This window comes from Malaclemys terrapin, chromosome 2, assembly GCF_027887155.1.
Source record: "Malaclemys terrapin pileata isolate rMalTer1 chromosome 2, rMalTer1.hap1, whole genome shotgun sequence".
Taxonomy (NCBI): Eukaryota; Metazoa; Chordata; order Testudines; family Emydidae; genus Malaclemys; species Malaclemys terrapin.
The window spans coordinates 115,903,633-115,922,037 of record NC_071506.1 but is presented as its reverse complement, the minus strand read 5'-3'; the positions used below and the strand labels follow the sequence as shown (position 1 = coordinate 115,922,037).

The 18,405-nt window shown below is 40.0% G+C and overlaps 1 protein-coding gene across 1 annotated transcript in view; it reads left to right on the top strand.

Moving 5' to 3' along the window:
- Positions 1-3,606: 3,606 nt before the first annotated feature.
- The window catches only part of RREB1 (ras responsive element binding protein 1), a 142,441-nt gene continuing 127,642 nt past the window's right edge, over positions 3,607-18,405 (top strand). The window contains 3 exon segments of the mRNA XM_054018267.1: positions 3,607-3,656; positions 3,811-3,934; positions 3,936-3,994. Coding sequence (XP_053874242.1) covers positions 3,846-3,934; positions 3,936-3,994 — 148 coding nt within the window. The 5' untranslated portion in view covers positions 3,607-3,656; positions 3,811-3,845.

The window sequence follows — 18,405 nt, the reverse complement described above, 5'->3', positions numbered from 1 at the left end:
TCCCTAAACAGCCTGCTCAAAGATTGAACTCGCAACCCTGGGTTTAGCAGGCCAATGCTCAAACCACTGAGCTATTCCTCCCCCTATAGTGGTCTTAGGTGAGCCATACAGAGGTTATACAGTCAGCACCAACTAAGAGTTTCCACACCAGGGTTTGTATCAATTTAACTAAACCAGTTTAGTTTAGTTTACCAGTAAACCTGTGTAAATGTGTGTGTAAACAAGGCCTTAGATTACAAACTCTTATATTACAAATACTTTGGCCTCATCTGCATGCAGTTTTTTAATTGATTTAACTGAATTTATTTAAATCAGTGCAACCTCTAGTGTAGCTGCAATTATATTTGTATAAAGTTGCTTATATTGGTATAACATATTTTGGTAAGTATACAGAAATAAATTATACATGCTTAAGACACCTTTATACCAGTATAACTGCATCCAAACTAGGGAATTGCACCAATTGAATTATATTGGGTTTATAAACTGATGCAGTTAAATTAGTGCAACCCTCTATTGTACAGAAATTGTGTGTAGACGAGCCCTTTGGGCCAAAGACCATCTATAAATGTACAGTGATTAACACTCAGGTTAACTGTGCAGTGAAGACATCCCAAATGGAATCTCAGTCATGGTAATTGATGTCCACCTCAATCTGTAGAGAGCATGGAATAATAGCTCTGAGAAGTGTGAACTGTTCCCATTCATCTCAATGGAGTGATAACTCAGATACCCAATTATGATAATTTAAATGTCTACAGTTAACTATTTCACTGCTAATCAAACCACATATAAAGGGAGGTACCTGTTATTGTTTCCAATAATCAGGAAAGAACCAAGCAGAGATGAGCAGGACATCTGATCTCTCCCTAAAGTGAAACCCAGCCAAGCAGATCATGCAAAACTGTATTTTGAACAATCCACTGTGCATGTCATCTCATTTTGGCATCACAACTAGGTAGAGCTTGTTTTATGGGCTGAGTTTGGAAGAATACTACAGTATGTATGGATGGATGGATGTATTTATCACAGATACATTTCTTCTACCATAGCTAGATAGTGCATTTGATGGTGAGGATAATGGTGCAGAATAAAGAAGTTCAGGGCACTTTTACACTGTTTTCCCATGATTTCCCATGTTGGTTTTGATAAAATATGAATCTTCTTTAGAATTCTCATACATTCCAATGTTTTTTTTTTTTAGTATAAGCTAATATATTATTACAAGAGTCTCTGAATTTTAGTTATTGATCTGGAGGCAGTCTTAACTCTGCGTTAATGAAGTTTGAAATAACAATAATGCTTACCATGTATATATATATACTGTTATATTTTCATAACATTGTACAACATTTAACTGATTAAAATATTAGTTATATACATAAACTACTGTCCCAACTGTAATATATTAAGACTTCATTGTCATCTTGGGGTTCTGATTACATGATTGGGTTTCACATTTATGAGGCTACCAGAACTCTTTCATAGAATTTCATTGGTTTTATTTAGAGTTTGGGAAAGGATTCATTATTCCTTATGTAAAATATATTTAGTTTTGTTGAAGCACATATAATAGACTCCTTTACACACACTTTTTGATCCACAATTTTAAAAAGCTTTTCAAGGAAGAATGACACAATAGAGAGCTTTATATATTACTGATATCTTACAAGTGAAGGGCTACTTGTCACGAGTTTAATCACTGACTTCATAACACACACACACACACACACACATGAAATTTAGCTTACCTTTCCTACTGAAATGTTTTCTTTGTGAGAATATTAAACCAAGTTTTAATAAACGGATGCAAGCGGTTTGTCTTCAGCTTAACTCTTTATTTTTTAAAACCTTTGATATTCCTTTTCAAATACTGCTCGTGTCCTATAAATAATTTCTAGCAAAAGTGATATTTGCTCTCTTAATTAAAAAAAGATACTTCAAAGACATTGCTTTACTAGTTTTAGTTTAAGAAATGTAATAAAAACCACTTCCTGAAAGAATGAACTGGTTCCTCATCTACTCCTTGTGGCACACTCCAGAAATATTCTTAATTTTTCTTTTTTCATAGACTGTCTTTTTTTTTCAGTTGAGATTCCAGTGCAGAGGGTTGCCACGTTTTTATTTATTTATTCCTATGATCAGTCCCATAACTGTCAGCTCTTCCTGGCTTTTCAGGGAAATCCCTAAAACTTGTTTAGAAATATCCTTCTACATCACCCTTTAATCTGCTAAAATCTCTGTTATACTTTCATTTTGAAAACCATGAAAATGGCCACACCATTCAAGTTGGAGCACTTCTGAACATTTGATGGGCTTGTTTTTGCATGACACTTTGTTTGTAATTTTCTGAATCTTACCTTTGGTCAAATGGTGTATGGGTCCTCTGTTCTGATGCTGCTTTTCTCATTGCTGCTCATGAATTTAATTTAATTTAATTTTGTTAGAGAGTATAACTGATTCTAGCAAGAAGCCAGGTATTCAAAGTTTATAATATTCAAACTTTGCACTAAATAAAATGTTGGTCTCTATGTGTATGCGATGATGAGTTAGAACATAAGAACATAAGATGTTCTGGAACTTTTATTTCACCTTGGTCAGGTAAAGGAAATACAGTATAACAAATTTTGAATTTGGAAAAAAAACCCCATCGGTAATAGAATGTACAGTAAATTTTTGATGGTGAAACAATAGACTAGTTTAGTTCCTAAAATCAACAGCCTGAAGTACTGCATGCCAAACTAACTCTAAAAAAAGTGTTTGCAAACTGCTAGAAAAGAAAAACAACAACACTAATCTGTTGTTTACAAGAAAAGAAGTTGATTCACCTCTCACCTAGTTTCTTTTTTGAATATTGATGTCTACAGACTCCATATGTGAAAGCTTTTAAAAGCCTCAAACAGTACGTCTGTATGTAAGGATGCAAGTCAGCTGCTGCCTTGGGCACATCGTGCCTATGGTTGGAAGCGTAGTGTACTAATGCTTGGAATGCTGCTGCACCATCAGCAGCAGGCTTAAGTGCAACAGGCAACATGGGCTTCTTCCTTTCCTAGTGATTAGACGGCCGGGCTGAATGCGTGGCACCTGGCTGACAATGGATTAAGCAGCTAGACACACACACACACACACAGAGCGAGCCCTTCAGCGAAGATACTGCACCGTCTGCATCCCTGACGCTTTATCAGCCACCAGCACTCAACTGCTCTGCGCAGCAGCAGCGTTTCCTCCTTACCACTGGATCTCTGTAATGGAGGGGAGCAGCAGCCAGATGGTACATTACTAGCTAGATCCTTTTTAGTCTGGTGGCTCCCCCACCCCACCCCCATCGCGCACCTCTCACTTGCTAGAGAAGTTGCCTGTTCTCTGTTGATGTGAATCACCTCCGATTAGAGGGGACCGCGGCTCCCTATTTAGGAATTGCCAGCTCGCAAAAGTTTCTAGGCAGGAAGCTGACTCCACGCAACTAGGGTGGAGGAGGAGGAGAGAGGAAAAAAAAGTTTCGCTCACTTCTCTCCTTGGCGGAGCCCCTCCCCGCTCCGAGGGGAGAGCTAGAGATGCTGCTACTTGCAACAGGCTGCTATAGTAGCAGCGGCAGCCTGAGTAACACGTCCCCAGGAGACTAGCAGGAGCAACACGTGATGTGTCTACTTATCAGGGTGAGAGGGAGCGAGGCACAGCCGCGAGTGTGTGTGTGTGTGTGTGTGTGCGTGCGCGCGGGGGAGAGGGAGAGTGTGCGCGAGGGGGGGCGCCCGCACAACACCGCTGCAGAGGTGGAGGGGTCCCTAACTGTGCCCATCTTCCCCCCTTCAGGGAGAAGAGGAGGAAGGGAAGTTACTGTGGAGTTGATGAACTTTGCACATCCACAGAAACGCCATTTTGATTCCTTTTTCCGGAACAACTTTGCGTCTCTTTCCCCCCCCCCCCCCCCCTTCACCAACCCATCATCAGTGCATCATGTCTCGACGCAAACAGCCCAGCCCCAGCAAAAGCAAGCGTAAGTACGACCGGACCTTTCTACCTATGCTCTTAACTCTGTTACAAAGAAGCAGCAGTGGCTAAGTATGAGGGTCTTTTTTTTTTTAAAGGGGAAAAAAACTTTTGGGGAGGGGCGGTGGAGAGAGGGGTTTAGGAAGTTGCAATTTTTTGTTCAAGAGAAAAGTTCATTTTTGATCAACTTTTTTAAAAAGAGTGAGAAGTTGGGGGCTTTCTTGGGTTCCTTTTTTTTAAAGAAAAAAAGTTTGGCTGGCAGTGGTGGAGATGATGATGAGCTTGTGTAGCCTCCCTCTTCCCTTCCACCCCCACCCCCCGCTCCTCCCTCCTGTCCTCTCTCTCCTTTGCTCCTTCTCTCCTCCCCCCTCCTTTCCCTGTTGCAGACTCTCTACCAACCAGCAGCACCAGCAGCAGCGTTTTGCCTGCAGCAGGACCTGATGCTCATCCATATTAAACCGTCTGAGCTCAGGAATCTGGCCAGATCATCTCCCCCTCCTGCTGCAAAGTTTATTTTTAACCAGCAACCACCACAATTTGGATACGGCTGCGAGGAAGAAACCTCTTTTAACCCAACTCATCCCTTCCTCCTAAACTATAGACCCCCCTTTCCCTTAGACTTTTTTTCATTTTTATCCCCCCCTTTTTGGGGGGGGGAGTTGGATTTAAAAAACGTGAGATGAAGGCTCCTCTTTCAAGGTAGAAAACGTTTTATTCTGTACATCTCTTTGCTAACTTTTCGCCTTGTTTCGTTGATGAATCGAAGCATCCATGTGTGTCTTTAATTTGCACTTTGATACCTCTCTTTCTCTCTTCTCAACCCCCCTCCGCCCTTGGGAGGGAGGTGGGGACCTTGCATGATCATGTGTGTCCTTTCTCCTTCCTGGCCTTTATTTGTTGTTGTAAAGTTACAAACTCAGGGTCGCTTCTTTTAAAAGAAGTATCTGGAGTTTTCACACTTATTTAAAAAAAAAAAAAGAGGAGTGTTGTGTTTGTATTTCTTTTTTTTCCCCTGCCGTTGTGCTGTGGCAGAGGCACATCTGTGTGTGTGTGATGTGGATTGTAGGAGGAAAGAAACACACACATCGTCACGAGTACAGGAAGGAGCCTGGGCAGCATCCGAAATAGGGGAAATAGTTCAGATCATATTTACTTTTGCCAGTTCTTTTAAAACGGGGTATATTAGCTAATCCTTCGCTTGCTGGACCAGATCTTGCATACTTCTCTTCTTCGCACTCCAACTTTTATCCTTTACTCGTGTTGCAATTTTGTGTGTGTGTGTGTGTGTTAGTAACGTAAGTTTTAAGATCTCTTGGAATAAGGACTTCCTTTTGTAAAGCAAAGTTTTCCCCCTCTCTATCCCCCCCCCCCCCATGTTGATGCGGACTAGTCAAGACTCGTCTCTTAGGAAACAGCGACCTTAATCGTTGCTAAGAAGCAGGGGAGAGGTTTTTTCCTCTTCTCTCTTCTGTTGATCAGCATATTTTCTCTCTCTGGCTAAGTGGGAGTTGCAATGAGGATGCAGATCCTCCTCCTTTGGGCTTGGTAGTCAACTACTACAAGAACCTGATTCCCCTTTTTCCCCCCCGCACTTCTTTCTCCCTTCAGTGTAACAAATAATGAGCCTGCACAGGCTGGGCTTGGCACCATGTCCAGAGTTGGACTTGTTACACTCTGTAATAAGGGTGGCTGGGAGGGAGAAGCAGCAGTGGGAAGCGTGGCTTGTGTTCTGTACTCAACTTCAGTTTTCTAGTTGTGCAACATCGTGCTCCCAAGACAGACGCATCTTGTTGTCGGGCAGAGTAGGGTAGCCGGAGACGGAGACTAGTTGGAGATGCTTAAACTTTTTAGAGAAGGGAAGGGAGGGGAGGGTGGTGGATTGAACTTTGTCATGTCGTTGATAAGTTTCCTCTGGCTCTTTCTCTCTCCCTCCTCCCTCTTTTTTTTTTTTTTTTTTTTTACCTCTGAGTTACATTATCTTCCTGCGCTCTGCAATGCATCCTTGATGGGTTATAAAAGAGGAGGAGAGTATTTCTCCTTGCTCAGCAGATTTGTCCTCCCCTGCTCCTTACTGGGTAGAAGACAGAACGCGAGCCCAGATCCGGATGAGCAGTTCACATTCCATTACGAAATTCTACACGGCTTCAGAGCCACCACCAGCAGCAGCACCACCAGTACTCACTCACACATAGTTTCTTTTTGGGAGATGGGTGGGGTGGAAAGAGAGTTCTTCTTAAAAAAAAAAAAAAAAAGTGCAGATCTGTTTGGTTGATTTAATATCGAAATTCTCTCTTCCTCTGTAGGCTAGATTGAATCATTTAGGAAAATCAGTGGAAAAGATGGGGAGAATTTGTTTTTGTTCTGTTTTGTTTTTTGCTCCTAGGATGGGTGATAGCTGAAAAGAGCAAAGAGATGCTTTAATCCTATGAGGAGCCTATTGAAGTGATTTTTGAAAAAAACCAAAGTAGATCTTAACTTTCACCATCCTATTTTGCATGTCTTATGATTTAGATAAGATCAAGTGTGGTTATGTGCTTCTGTTAAACTACATACTCAACTAGTATCTAAATGTGACTTGGGATAGTGTGGGAGAGAGAAAATAATTTTAGTCCTTTTCTCCAGCCCTTCTAATTCAGACCCTAGATTCAATTACTGTGCTTTTTAAAACAAGTAATTGCTTTTTAACAACTACAGTAGGAGTTGTCAAAGACATAAATTGGCCTGCCATCTCTGAAGTTTATAGTGGAAACCTCTATTATAAGGTTGAAGTTCTGTGTTGAGACCTACTATTTTGAAGCACATAAAATATGTTACCACAGTTCCCTTTTTCCACAGAGTTTTTGGGTGTGTGAGAGAGGGATGCTGTGACTCATGGCCAGGCCAGACATATTTGTTTTAGGTTTTAATTTTCCCTTTGAAGATTTAGGGGTATATTCTATTGGTGTGCATGCATAATGCCCATTAGCATCATCGGGAGTTAGGTACATCCATGGGAGAATAGATTCCTTTGTGTGTTAGAAACTCAGAAACAGCATGGATCCATCATCCAATCAGTCAGGTTACCACAACACTTCTTTTCAGCATTCAGTGGGGAGCTCACCTAATGTCCTTACTTGGTACAATGCAGTTGGTCTGATCTTGGTGCTTTTCTCTCTTTTTGATTAGGCATTCACATTTAGAACTTGACTGGTATCTTGTAGCTTTAAAAAAACAACACATCATTTAGACAGTTTTGTAGGCTTTCTACAAGCTTATTTTCATAGGAAACCAATTTTTTTTTAAATTGTCATCTCTTCAGTTTACCAATCAATAGTTTTCTTTAGCCATTAATTTATCTATTCTTTAACAATCTTCCCACATTATTATTTCTTATAAAAACGTCTTTATTCTTGCAATAGGGAACTTGTGTTTTTTAGTATTAAAACAGAATAGAACACATGCTTTAAAATGTAGTTTCACAAGCTTAGCTGTCCTTTTCTCCGAAGTTTGAAGTTTAAGTTATTAGCAGATTTCAGTATAGTTGAATGTCTCAGTCTGACTCAGCTGGTACAGGTGGTGCATCCATTCTTAACTGTTTACATCATTCAGTGACCTTTTGGTCATATGGTCTTTATTTTGGATTTGAGGGTCAGGAGATCCCTGAAGTTTCAGGATTGAAAAAGCTGAATGTCTATGTTGTGTGTCAATAGTAATTTTAATAAACTCCTTTTAATAGCCAAGGTGAACACAACATATTACAAAAACTTCTCAGTTTTATTTTCTGCAATGCTTTTGTTTTTTATCTTAAGGATTTTTTCACTTGTTTGGATTAATGGCACAGTATGTTCATAGCTGCACCATGACTTTACTCTCCTTTAATTAGTGAAAACTCTGTTAATTAGAAACATAGTTTGGTCTGTTGGAATTCTTCTTGAAATAAAAATTAATCTTGTACTTGCATTGTATAGATTACAAAAATAGAGAGAGAAATCCCTTTGGTTATATTCATTATCCCTTGTAAAAGTAGGTGGTGCTTAGAAGGTCATAGGATAAGTGTTGCTAAGCAGCTAAACAGAAGGATGCTAAAATTAACCCAAGTGTATTTGTAAGGGATTCTGTTCTTTTTAAGTTTGTAAATAAATTTTTAGTTTACTTACAGTGGTTCTTTTTTACGTGTCAGACAAAGATCTTGGAGTGAAATCTTGGAAAAATATTTAGGCACATGAGTAAATTTACTCACATAAATAGCCTATTGGGACTACTCATGTGAATAAACTTACTCATGTGCCTAAGTGTTTGCAGGATTTGGCCCTTGATTTGTGCCCTTTACAAATGTCCTTGAAGAGTTATCTGTTGTTCATTGCTCTGTGAGCAACTGATGTATGTTGGATAGCAGCCTGTGCAGACAGACTTGGAAAAAGCAGCACCAAAGATTTTGCAGCAACAAGCAGAAAACAAGTACATTCGGTTTTGTTTAGAAAAGTTTTAGATCTTTTTCTGTACAGAAAATCCTCTTAACTAAAATTGTCATCTGTATTGATTTACAGATTTAAAGCATGTGAAATCAAATCATATGACATAATTTTCTTTAAATATTGGCAAGATTTTAATTGAAAAGAGAGAAATATATTACTGGACCATTATTATGAATACATGTCACGATCCACAGTCTCCGTGATAATGTGACAATACTTTTCTCCCCCCCCCCCAACTGATAATCGTTCCATTCTCTTAGAGGAGATTGGCAGTACTATTTTAAGTTCTGCTGAAAGTAGTGAGGATGCCTGCCTTTCATATCTGTTACTCTTTCCCCTCCTTTCTGAATTCAAACCAAATTGGTTCATAGTTTGCATTATCACCAATGTTCTTCCTTCCTTCCTCCCTCCAGCCCCCCATCACAACTTTAGAATGCATTTCATGAGAGCAAACTGAAGCTTTGAAAAGGGGCAGAGTTTGTTTGCACTGTGTTCTCTTCATATAATTTTAATTATGAGCATGGTGTTCATATACCCTACAAACTTGCCAAGAAATGTCTTGGGAGATCACATATAGAATTGGGAGGAGGAAGAGTGTTCTCTTCAAGGAAACAATGGGACTAGCCAATTTCTTATTGTTGGCTGGGAGATCTGATTTGTTAATTTGAAAATTAAAACTAGCTATTCTGAGGACTGTAAAAGGTCTACTTTCCATTTCTTGTATCTTAGTTAAAACAGCAGTTACAATGATTATATTTCAATCACCATATACAAAGATGTTATGGATGAAAAATATTCCTTTAGGGGGGATGGGATCCAGACTGAGTAGAAATCCCACTCTCCCACCTTTCACTTTTGATGATGTGCTGAAAAGTTTGATATCACTTTCCATGGGAAAAACAGAAATTTGCTTAGCTCTGTCTGGTCAGGTTCAGTCATTAGTGTTTAATTACTAATGAAAATAGATGGGCTGGGCTGGGAAGTACAGTGCTATGGGATAAATCTGATCAGGAGTTGGAGGAGATTTGACTTCCTTTGTTCAGTGCAGAAATGTGATGATGGTACATCTTGGATGCAAACCAGTCATTAGCATTTCCCACCTTAAAAGTTCTTTCAACCCCACCCTGGCCATCAATTTGTTTCATATAGCAACACTTTAAGGCAGGACATACATGATTTGAGAGGCTACAACTCTTAAGGCAGAACTAAAGCATCCTGTTCTTTGTTTTTGTGCTTACATGAATGATTAACTGCTTTGATGCTAATATTAATATTGCTTTCCTGTGAAATAAAAAGTCCAGTTAGCAGGCAATTTGAAAAGATTTTCTCATTTTCACACTCCCATAGCAGTGGCATTGGTTCTAGCCTGGAAAGGGCGATAAGACGTGTGGGCCAGATTCAGCTCTCAGTTAAACTAGAGTAAAATTGGCAGAGCTCTATTGGGTCAGTGGAGTTTGTCTGGAATTACCCTGATGTAACAGAATGGAATCTGGACCTCTGTTTCCTCTAGCAATCTGGAGGCATTCCGGTGAATCTTGTTTTTAATGGTACTTCAGCTTTCGGTTTGGCCTGCCTACCAATCAGTACAGTAGTTGTCTGTGAATAGGTGCTTTAGACAAAAGAAGTGGGTGACTGGGTGGAGACTGTTTATTCGGAGTGATTGAAACAAGTATTTGAAAGCCTTTGTAAAGTCCTAGAGACAGAGCAGCTGAATAGCTTAATGAGGATTCACCTGTAGACTCCCTGAACTCCATGAGGATGGAACTAACAAGGCGGAGAAAAGCTGTTGGAAACCCTCTCCCCAAGACCTAGTTAGACTTGTATACTAAATAGGTACTCTGAGGGTTGTTAGATTAAGACCTTTAACTACAACCTTCTCTCCACCCCAATGTTTGCATTACCATCGGTTTTTGTCATGGAAGAATATTAAATGTAGTTATTTGAATTTCTCTACTTAAATGTTAGCATAGGGTCTTAGCGTAGTGCAAAAGAGCTTTTAGCTAATATTGGTGGATTACTTGGATTTGTTCGTCTTTTCATCACATCAGTTTGGAGGAAGATGTGAGACGTGGAGGAAGATATCTTCCTGGAGGCACAATGCCTGTCAATCAGATCAACTTGATCTCTCTCAAATTATAAACAAGATCTTTCTTCTATTTCCTTTTGAGGGTGGGAGGGATCAATTTAGAAATAATTTTCACAGTTGTCAGATTTGGTTGGGGGAAGCAGGAAGGAATTTACTAAAATCAGGTGGGTTTTTCTAAGATTAGAAAAAAGGGCTTGTCTTGACATAAATAAGTCATTATGATGCCTAATTTCTTTTAGTGTTTTGAAAACCTGAGAAGCAGCCAAGATATTATGACCCTGTACTGTTCTGCATCCATGTGTGGAACTCTACTCTGATGTCTGTGGAACTGCATGCCTGCAATATATGGCGATGAACTTTTAATGTGGTTGCCCTGTCTAAGGCCTTGGCTACACTTGGGGATTCGCAGCGCTGCACTTGCAGCGTGCAGCACTGCAGGCACTGATTACACCGGCACTTTACAGCGCTGCACTCGCTGTGCTCTGGGGGGGGATGCGTTTTCACACCCCTGAGCGCAGCAAGTTGCAGCGCTGTACAGCCCCCCCCCCAACAGTTGTTATCCAATATTCTTTTTACTCTAGTAATTTGTGTCACAGCTTGAATGTTTCACCATAGTTTATAAAACTTTTTTTTTTTTTGGTTTGTTTAAATTAAGATACTAAATTACTGTAAGAATAATTGAGTGCTATAGAAGTTAGAAGTTGACAAGGCCTAATGGATTATTAAGATCTTCCATTTGCAAATGCAAGGTACACTCCCCAGATGTGGGGTATAAGTTAAATGAGGGGTAACAAGTGCTTTTCTGCGTAGATGTAATTTACACTTTATGCTATTTGAAACTAATGATCTATTTCTCAAGAGAGAATTTTTAACATCTCAAGATAGCATTTGTTTTTTTCCTAATGAGATGGCCCAAATATGTGTCAGTTTGTACATTCATATGACTTCCAAATGAGACTTAAAGTTGAGGCCCTGACAGCTTCTGGTAACTAATCCCACAACAACTTTCATGGCAGATAAGTTACTTTCCTACCCTCTAAGGTCCCATAGCAATGTTTGAATCAGTAAACGTATTAAATCACTATCCTCATCCTGTTGCAATTTTAGGTAATTTCTGTGGTTTGTGATTGAGCAGAACTCCTGTTTAAGTCATTGGAAACTCTGCTCCATTTAAGATCTGCAGCATTTGCTCCATTCTGTCCACCTAAACTCCCTTCACTTTTATGGAAGAAACTTTTTCTTTCCTTTCTCACCTTTATTATTACTATTTTTTATTTATAAAAAGACCAGACCGCTCTGTAGCTTTGCTATGGACAGAATGACTGCCATGCTGTCCCTAATTAGAGACTAAATTTGAGTAGAGGGTGAAGTGATCCATATGTCATAGTGGATGCCTAGTAGCTTGTAAGGAAGCCATGCACATTTTAAACACTGCAGGAGGGAACCAACAGAATCTGTAAACTCTGCAGCCCTATTAACTGCAATTCAGGCAGTTTTCAAGCTCTGCTTTCAAAGCTGGTGGAATTTGTAAGCTCTTTAAGTCTAGTTGCTCTGGATTTTTCATGGTTCTTTTTCCGCCTTGAGGGGAAAAAAGCTAAGGTGACATCTTAAATGCTCAAAAGTCAGAAATTAAAGTTAAGGTTCTCACAGGAATATTAAGTGGGCCATGTTGAACATATGTTGTGGGGTTTTTTTATTCCTGCGTAGCCCTCTCCACCTGACAGCCGCCATGGGTACCATTTGCCTCTATGTTGCCTCCAAAATGTCTTTCCCCATTTTGGTTCCCTGGCAGTGGAGCTCCATTCACAGCTGTCCCTAGAAAAATCTTCTGCAACCCAAAGGCTGCGTTAACCTTCCAGTGGTTTCCCTGTGGGGAATGATAGGGAGACTGTGTGTCCCAAGGATCCAGCCTTCCATGGAGAAAGAGTGAGAGATACACATGGGAGATTCTTCTCTTTGTGTATAGGTCTAAGGGGCTTGTTTTGGGCCAAAGTTTTTATTTCCAGTATTAAGTAGCTCTTACTCCAAATCCTTCAGTGTGTGGGTTTTCAATCCACTATTTGTATGCGATTGAAAACTAGTAGGCATCTGGTAATATTCAGCACATATAGTACTCTCAGTCAGCTATACTGTAGATGTTGCGTGGCCATATAGGATATTGAGTGACCTCTTGAGGAAGTATTTGCTGGCTCCTGATTTGACCTGGTTTTCTGGAAGCTGCTCTGTTGCATGTTCTGCCTCACTCATTTAACTTACAGTAAATGTTTCCATGTCTGTGCTCATTGTGCTTCCTTTTTAAAATGTACAGTAAAAAGTCTTTGGACCAAAAATAGTTTGTTCATGTTGGATGGGACAAACACAACCACGCGTACCTGTCACATGCTCAGTAACCGTTCCTAGCAAGCGGTTTGAATACAGCAGCTCCTTCCACAAATGCTAACTAGTATTTGATTATTGAGAGAGAGAGAGAGAGTCAGATGTTCTTTGAATAGTCCAGATGACCAATGCAAATGAATGTAACATAAGTTACTACAAATATTCTCTCAATAACAGCCAAAATAATCCAGAAATGAGTTCCTTTAGTACTCAGTCTAGTATTTCCCAGTGTGTAGGTGTAGACATAGCAAAAAAAATCACCAAAATTGGTTCTGTCACCTTATTGGCCGACTTAGCCGAGAAGTTAGCGATATAATGGATTAATTGAAGGAGGGCATAGATACTGAATAACTACTTGCTAAAATATCCTATCTTCTTGTTTTTTGCTTAACCCATCCTTTCTTCCTCTTTGACTTCTGCCAACTTGTTTATCTCCTCCACCTCTTATATCTTAATTCCTAGATTATACATTTTTGGGGGCAGGGACTCTCATACATTTACCACGTTTGTCCAGTGTCTAGCACAATGTGGATATGACCTCGTAGTCACTACTGCAATATAAATATTTAATAATAACTTCCCTCATACCCCTGGAGGTTGTCCTAATCTTGTACTACTACCACCCTGGCTTGTGTATATAAACAGAGGATTTTGGTTGCATGAATTCGGCACTTCTCATGAACGCTTTGTTCACGCATAAAGGAAAGACATGCTGATTCTCTATGCAGTGGCATCAGTAAATATACATGGTTAATAATCTTTAGGTTGGGTAGTTTTTGTTTTTTTTTAAGTTTTGCAGCGAGTATACTCCTAAAAATTCTGTGCATATTTTAAAACTTCATTGCACATCCATTGGGTTTGTTTGTGTTGTTTTAGGCCCTGATGTAAACATGCTAAGCGTTAAAATCCTGACATGTAGAGGTTTGAGAAAGAAACTGGGAATAGAGCAGTATGCCATTCCCTCAATAATCACATTGTTGGTACAGTACAGAATTCTACTAAAATATTCACTCTTTCCATTCAAAACCTAATCTAACTTTAATTCCTTAGGGTGCAGCATAAATAATTCACGTTTAAGATTTAAAAAAAAATGCATGCCAGCTAGAATGTATATCATATATCCTGGTTTATAAAGTGTGAAAGTATATTGAGTAATGGAAATCACTAGAAACAGACCCCCTTAGAGAAGGCTCCATTTTAATCAGGTTACCTGGATTAAACCAAACCAAAGGGTAATATATGTGACACTAATACTAACTAGTTGAGTTTCAGAACTCCAGCGTTCCATTGTGTCTGGGTTTCTCCCAGTCAAATGCAGTTCAGTGTTACTAGAGCTGGAATAAGCTGATGTCAGATATTTGCCCACGGTGCATAGCAAGTACAGGTTAAAGACTTATAAGGCCAATGATTCTATGACTTGAATGCATGCAGCAGGTTTATTTTCTAAACATCTTTTGAAAAACCGTGTGACAGCATTGGTGCCATATATAACAGAAATGCATCTTCCTTTAACTTTAGCTTTAGCAAATGGATGCATCCTATCAAATTGGACTGTTGAGCATGTTTAGTCATGTTGCTGTAACAAGCTCCGAAAACAGGAATGGGTTTTGCCCTGCTGAGTTAATGAAGACTTTAATGAATTTGACTGGCTTGTTCTAGAAACTCTTTCTTATGTTTGCATCAGCCCCTTTCCATTCTGGTACTGGGGCTGGGGAAGGTGGTTGAGAGTTGTGTATGTCTATAACACATTTTTTTTCTTTAAGTAATATACAATAGTTTTATTAATCTCCAAGTGTAACAAATAACCATTTTAATGTTTAGTGTTTTTAATCTTTACTGTAAATAAAATTATTTTATAGGTGTCTCTCTTCCTGGCATCTCAAGGTGTTAGCCGTATTGTGTCTGATGTGCAGCACTTATGTATTTGCATTACTGGTACTCCTTTTAGTCCAGATAAACTGAGCGTCAGGAGCCTAAGCTGTTCCTACCCTCTTTCCATTTTCCTGGCAATTCTCTTTAATAATAATGAGACTTTTTTTTAAGAAATACGTGAATGTAAAATCTGCTCTGCATGTGTTGGTTATCTTCTTTAACTCTCTAACTTGTAGCAATGCAGAAAAAGCCCTTTCGGACACAAATATTGTTCATTAACATGTTAGGGATTTAGTGTGTCAAAGGGATGAGGAGAGGGTCATGATACCTGTTGCTTGTGCCAGCCCCTAATCGTACAGACATTTAAATGTATGCATAAGTTTACTCATATGAGTTGTCTCATTAAAGTCAGTCAAACTACTTGTGGGTTAAGTTAAATTAAATTTTGTTAGGACTAGGGCCTACTTTTACTTTTTCAAAAAAGTTATTTGTGATAAGAGACAGAATCTGCAACCCATGCTCACTGTATGCTTTGTACTTATTCACACATTGAAGCCAATGAGACTAGTTGAGTAAACACTACTCAACTTGAGAAAGGGCTGCAGAATTTGGCACATTGGGAAGTGGCTTTGAAGAAACACTGGAGTAAATGTTGCTATGTTCTTTAAAATTATGTTAATTAGAGAGCTGAAGTATACAAAAACTCAAATGCAATGTCTGCAATATCTAAACAGAAACTGTAGTATTTCAACAACTCACACTTTTTTTTAAATTTTGTGCATAATTTGTTAAACGTGGCATACTGGGCCTGGGCTGCAGAGCCACAGTGTGCAGGCGGGAAGATGTAAAAACAAAGGTGCCTTAAAGATTTTTTTTTTTTTTTTTTTTTTTTTCATTCCCCTGATCCTGATGCAGTGCGAGTTATCTCCCTTTTCTAGGTGTGCTGGCTGCAAATGGTCACCAGTAGTCAAAAATGCAGCAGCTAAGGATTGACTTGGCTCCATCTTCTCTAGCCACACCCGTTTGTCCCCACAGTGCTGCTTGTAGGGTGAAGGAGGAATACCATTAGAGGCCCTACAATGTCTCTGCATCACTGAGGAATCCCCTTACGCTCATGTGACCTTCCCTGGTCTGGTTAAGTCTGCTCTGTGGGCAGAATAAGCAGTGGTGCTGTACAAAGCAGCTACCCCAGAGAATGCACTCTGTTGCCATGGATTTGAAATGGCAACCTACAGCCATCCTGTCTCCCTGGTATCTGCATCAAAAAAGATACCCACCCAATAGGGTAGGTGTGGTGGATTGTCATATAAAGGTGACCTGTCATAAGGACAACTTGGGCCTCAGATGTCTGGTAAGAAAATACGGTTGTTTCACTTATGACAGCCAAAACTTGGGGTTAACATTTTGATTGCATCTGATCTGAGGCTGGGAATGAAAGTTAGCTTTCTGCTTCAGTTTGCTTGGAAAGGCTGCCAGTGACCACTTCACCCACCCTGCAGACATGTGGGCCCGAGGGCAAGGGAGGGAGGGGGAGCAGGAGGGAGCATCACCAGAAAGGCAGAGAGACTTGGCTCTTGGCCATGAGCAGGAGTAGCAACAGCTGTCTTCACAGCCCCAGGAGCCAGTCACTGATGTCAGCATAGCCAACACGCCTTAAACTCTGAGGGGGTGAGGGGGAATGATTGGATGGGAATTGTGTGAAGAAAACAGACTGCAAGACCAGGGATTGCTTTGTATAAAGCAACCTTTTTTTTGTTTGTTTTGTTCTCCTTGATACCAGGGAGACAGGATGCTCAAGGTGTTAGTAATAAGATGAGGTGAAGCTTTTTACCTTGTAGGTTGACATTTCAAATTCAGTTCAGGGGAGCAATGAATTAAAGTCATTGCCACCAGTTAGCTTCTGACCTTTGTGAGACGGGTGCACATTGCAAAATTCCCCCCTATAATAGGCACTCGGTAGAGGGGTCCTAGATTGAATATATATGAGAAGTGAATTACCTTCTTATCTGTCTGGGAGTAATTCTTCCGGTTCAGGGCTGAGACACATTGTCAGGGAAGGCTACATCGCAGGATCTGTTCAGTCTCCTGGCTCTCGGTCCCGTACTTTTCACAAGAAGACTAAATTAGCAGGGTGAAGTGCTGCCGCCCCAATGCTCAGTACAATAATATTGTGCTGGGATGCCGTATACCATACGATGAATGACAAATATCATTGACATTCTTTGGGATTTTGTCATGGTCCTCTGTCAGGCTGAAGGTTTTGTTAAGGCTCAGTCTAGTTTTACTAATAGGAATAGCACATTGTATATTCATCCAGAAATCTCACAAGTACTTCATACATTTTAATACATTAGCTGTCCCAACAGCCTGCTCAGGTAGAATAAGTATTATCTCAATTTTTGCAACTGGGAAAGTGCAACAGAGATGCTCCCAGTCTTGTGTCTGAACCAGTAGGTTGTACTTCCTGTCTAGGAAGCTGAACACACAAAACTGTAGGTTCATAGACAACCGTCATTTAATAGATGGCATACAAGTTCCTAACTGTCAGGGTGGTTAAACACTGGAGTAAATTGCCTAGGGAGGTTGTGGAATCTCCATCTCTGGAGATATTTAAGAGTAGGTTAGATAAATGTCTATCAGGGATGGTCTAGACAGTATTTGGTAATGCCATGCAGGCAGGGGACTGGACTCGATGACCTCTCGAGGTCCCTTCCAGTCCTAGAATCTATGAATCTATGAATAGCACTGTGAAATCTAGTCATTGCTAATATATTGGATCTAGCTTCCAACTGATGCGTGGTGGAACATTGTGAATTATTTGCATTTAAAAAGTGAGATTTTGTGCTTGTGAAAGGAGACAGGTTGACAAACAGTGGACCCTTCTCACCACTCACACCAAAGCCTGAGTAAATGAATGGACCTTTATACCAGCCCATGATCTGAAATCAAACTTTGGCCTCTCTCAGATTAATGAGGGAAAGAAGTTTCAGAGTTAATGGACCTCTGCTGGAAAAGCCAGGCCAACAGCTCCCCTTGATGTTCAGATGTAGGGACTTTGAGTGAGAATGCTTCAGCTGACTTAATGTACTGATGCACAGAGCACAAGAGTGGAGTCAGCACACTGTCCAGGTCTGAACAAAGAGATGTAGAGGTGTGTGCCCATATTTACCGTATGTTATCTCAAATTGCATCACTGAAACCACGGTACGAGACAGTGACTGCTGTTCAATATTTTTAGTAGTGCCTATTACATTACCAACCAGATGCTGCAATCAGGATTGATGCTAGGTGGTACAGAGACACATACTAAAGCACTGCCCTTGTCCCAAAGAGCTTACAGATACAGATTGAAAAGTAGGAGTAATGAAATAGAACACTGCAAGATGGAGCCTTCAGAATAGCTGCAAAACAAGCAAGATGATAGTGATAGGTAATCTTTGGTCTTGTCCTGACTAGGATTTAAAGGTATGTTGCTAGAACATGTTAGCCAACTTTCTAACTAACTCTTCTAAAAGTCCAGAGTGGACAAGGCACGCAGCTTTTAACAGCTGCTGAACTGGTTAAGTTAAAGCTTAGGTGGAGTCAAGGGTTTACCTTGAACAGCTGACACCAGTTAAAACTACAACTTGC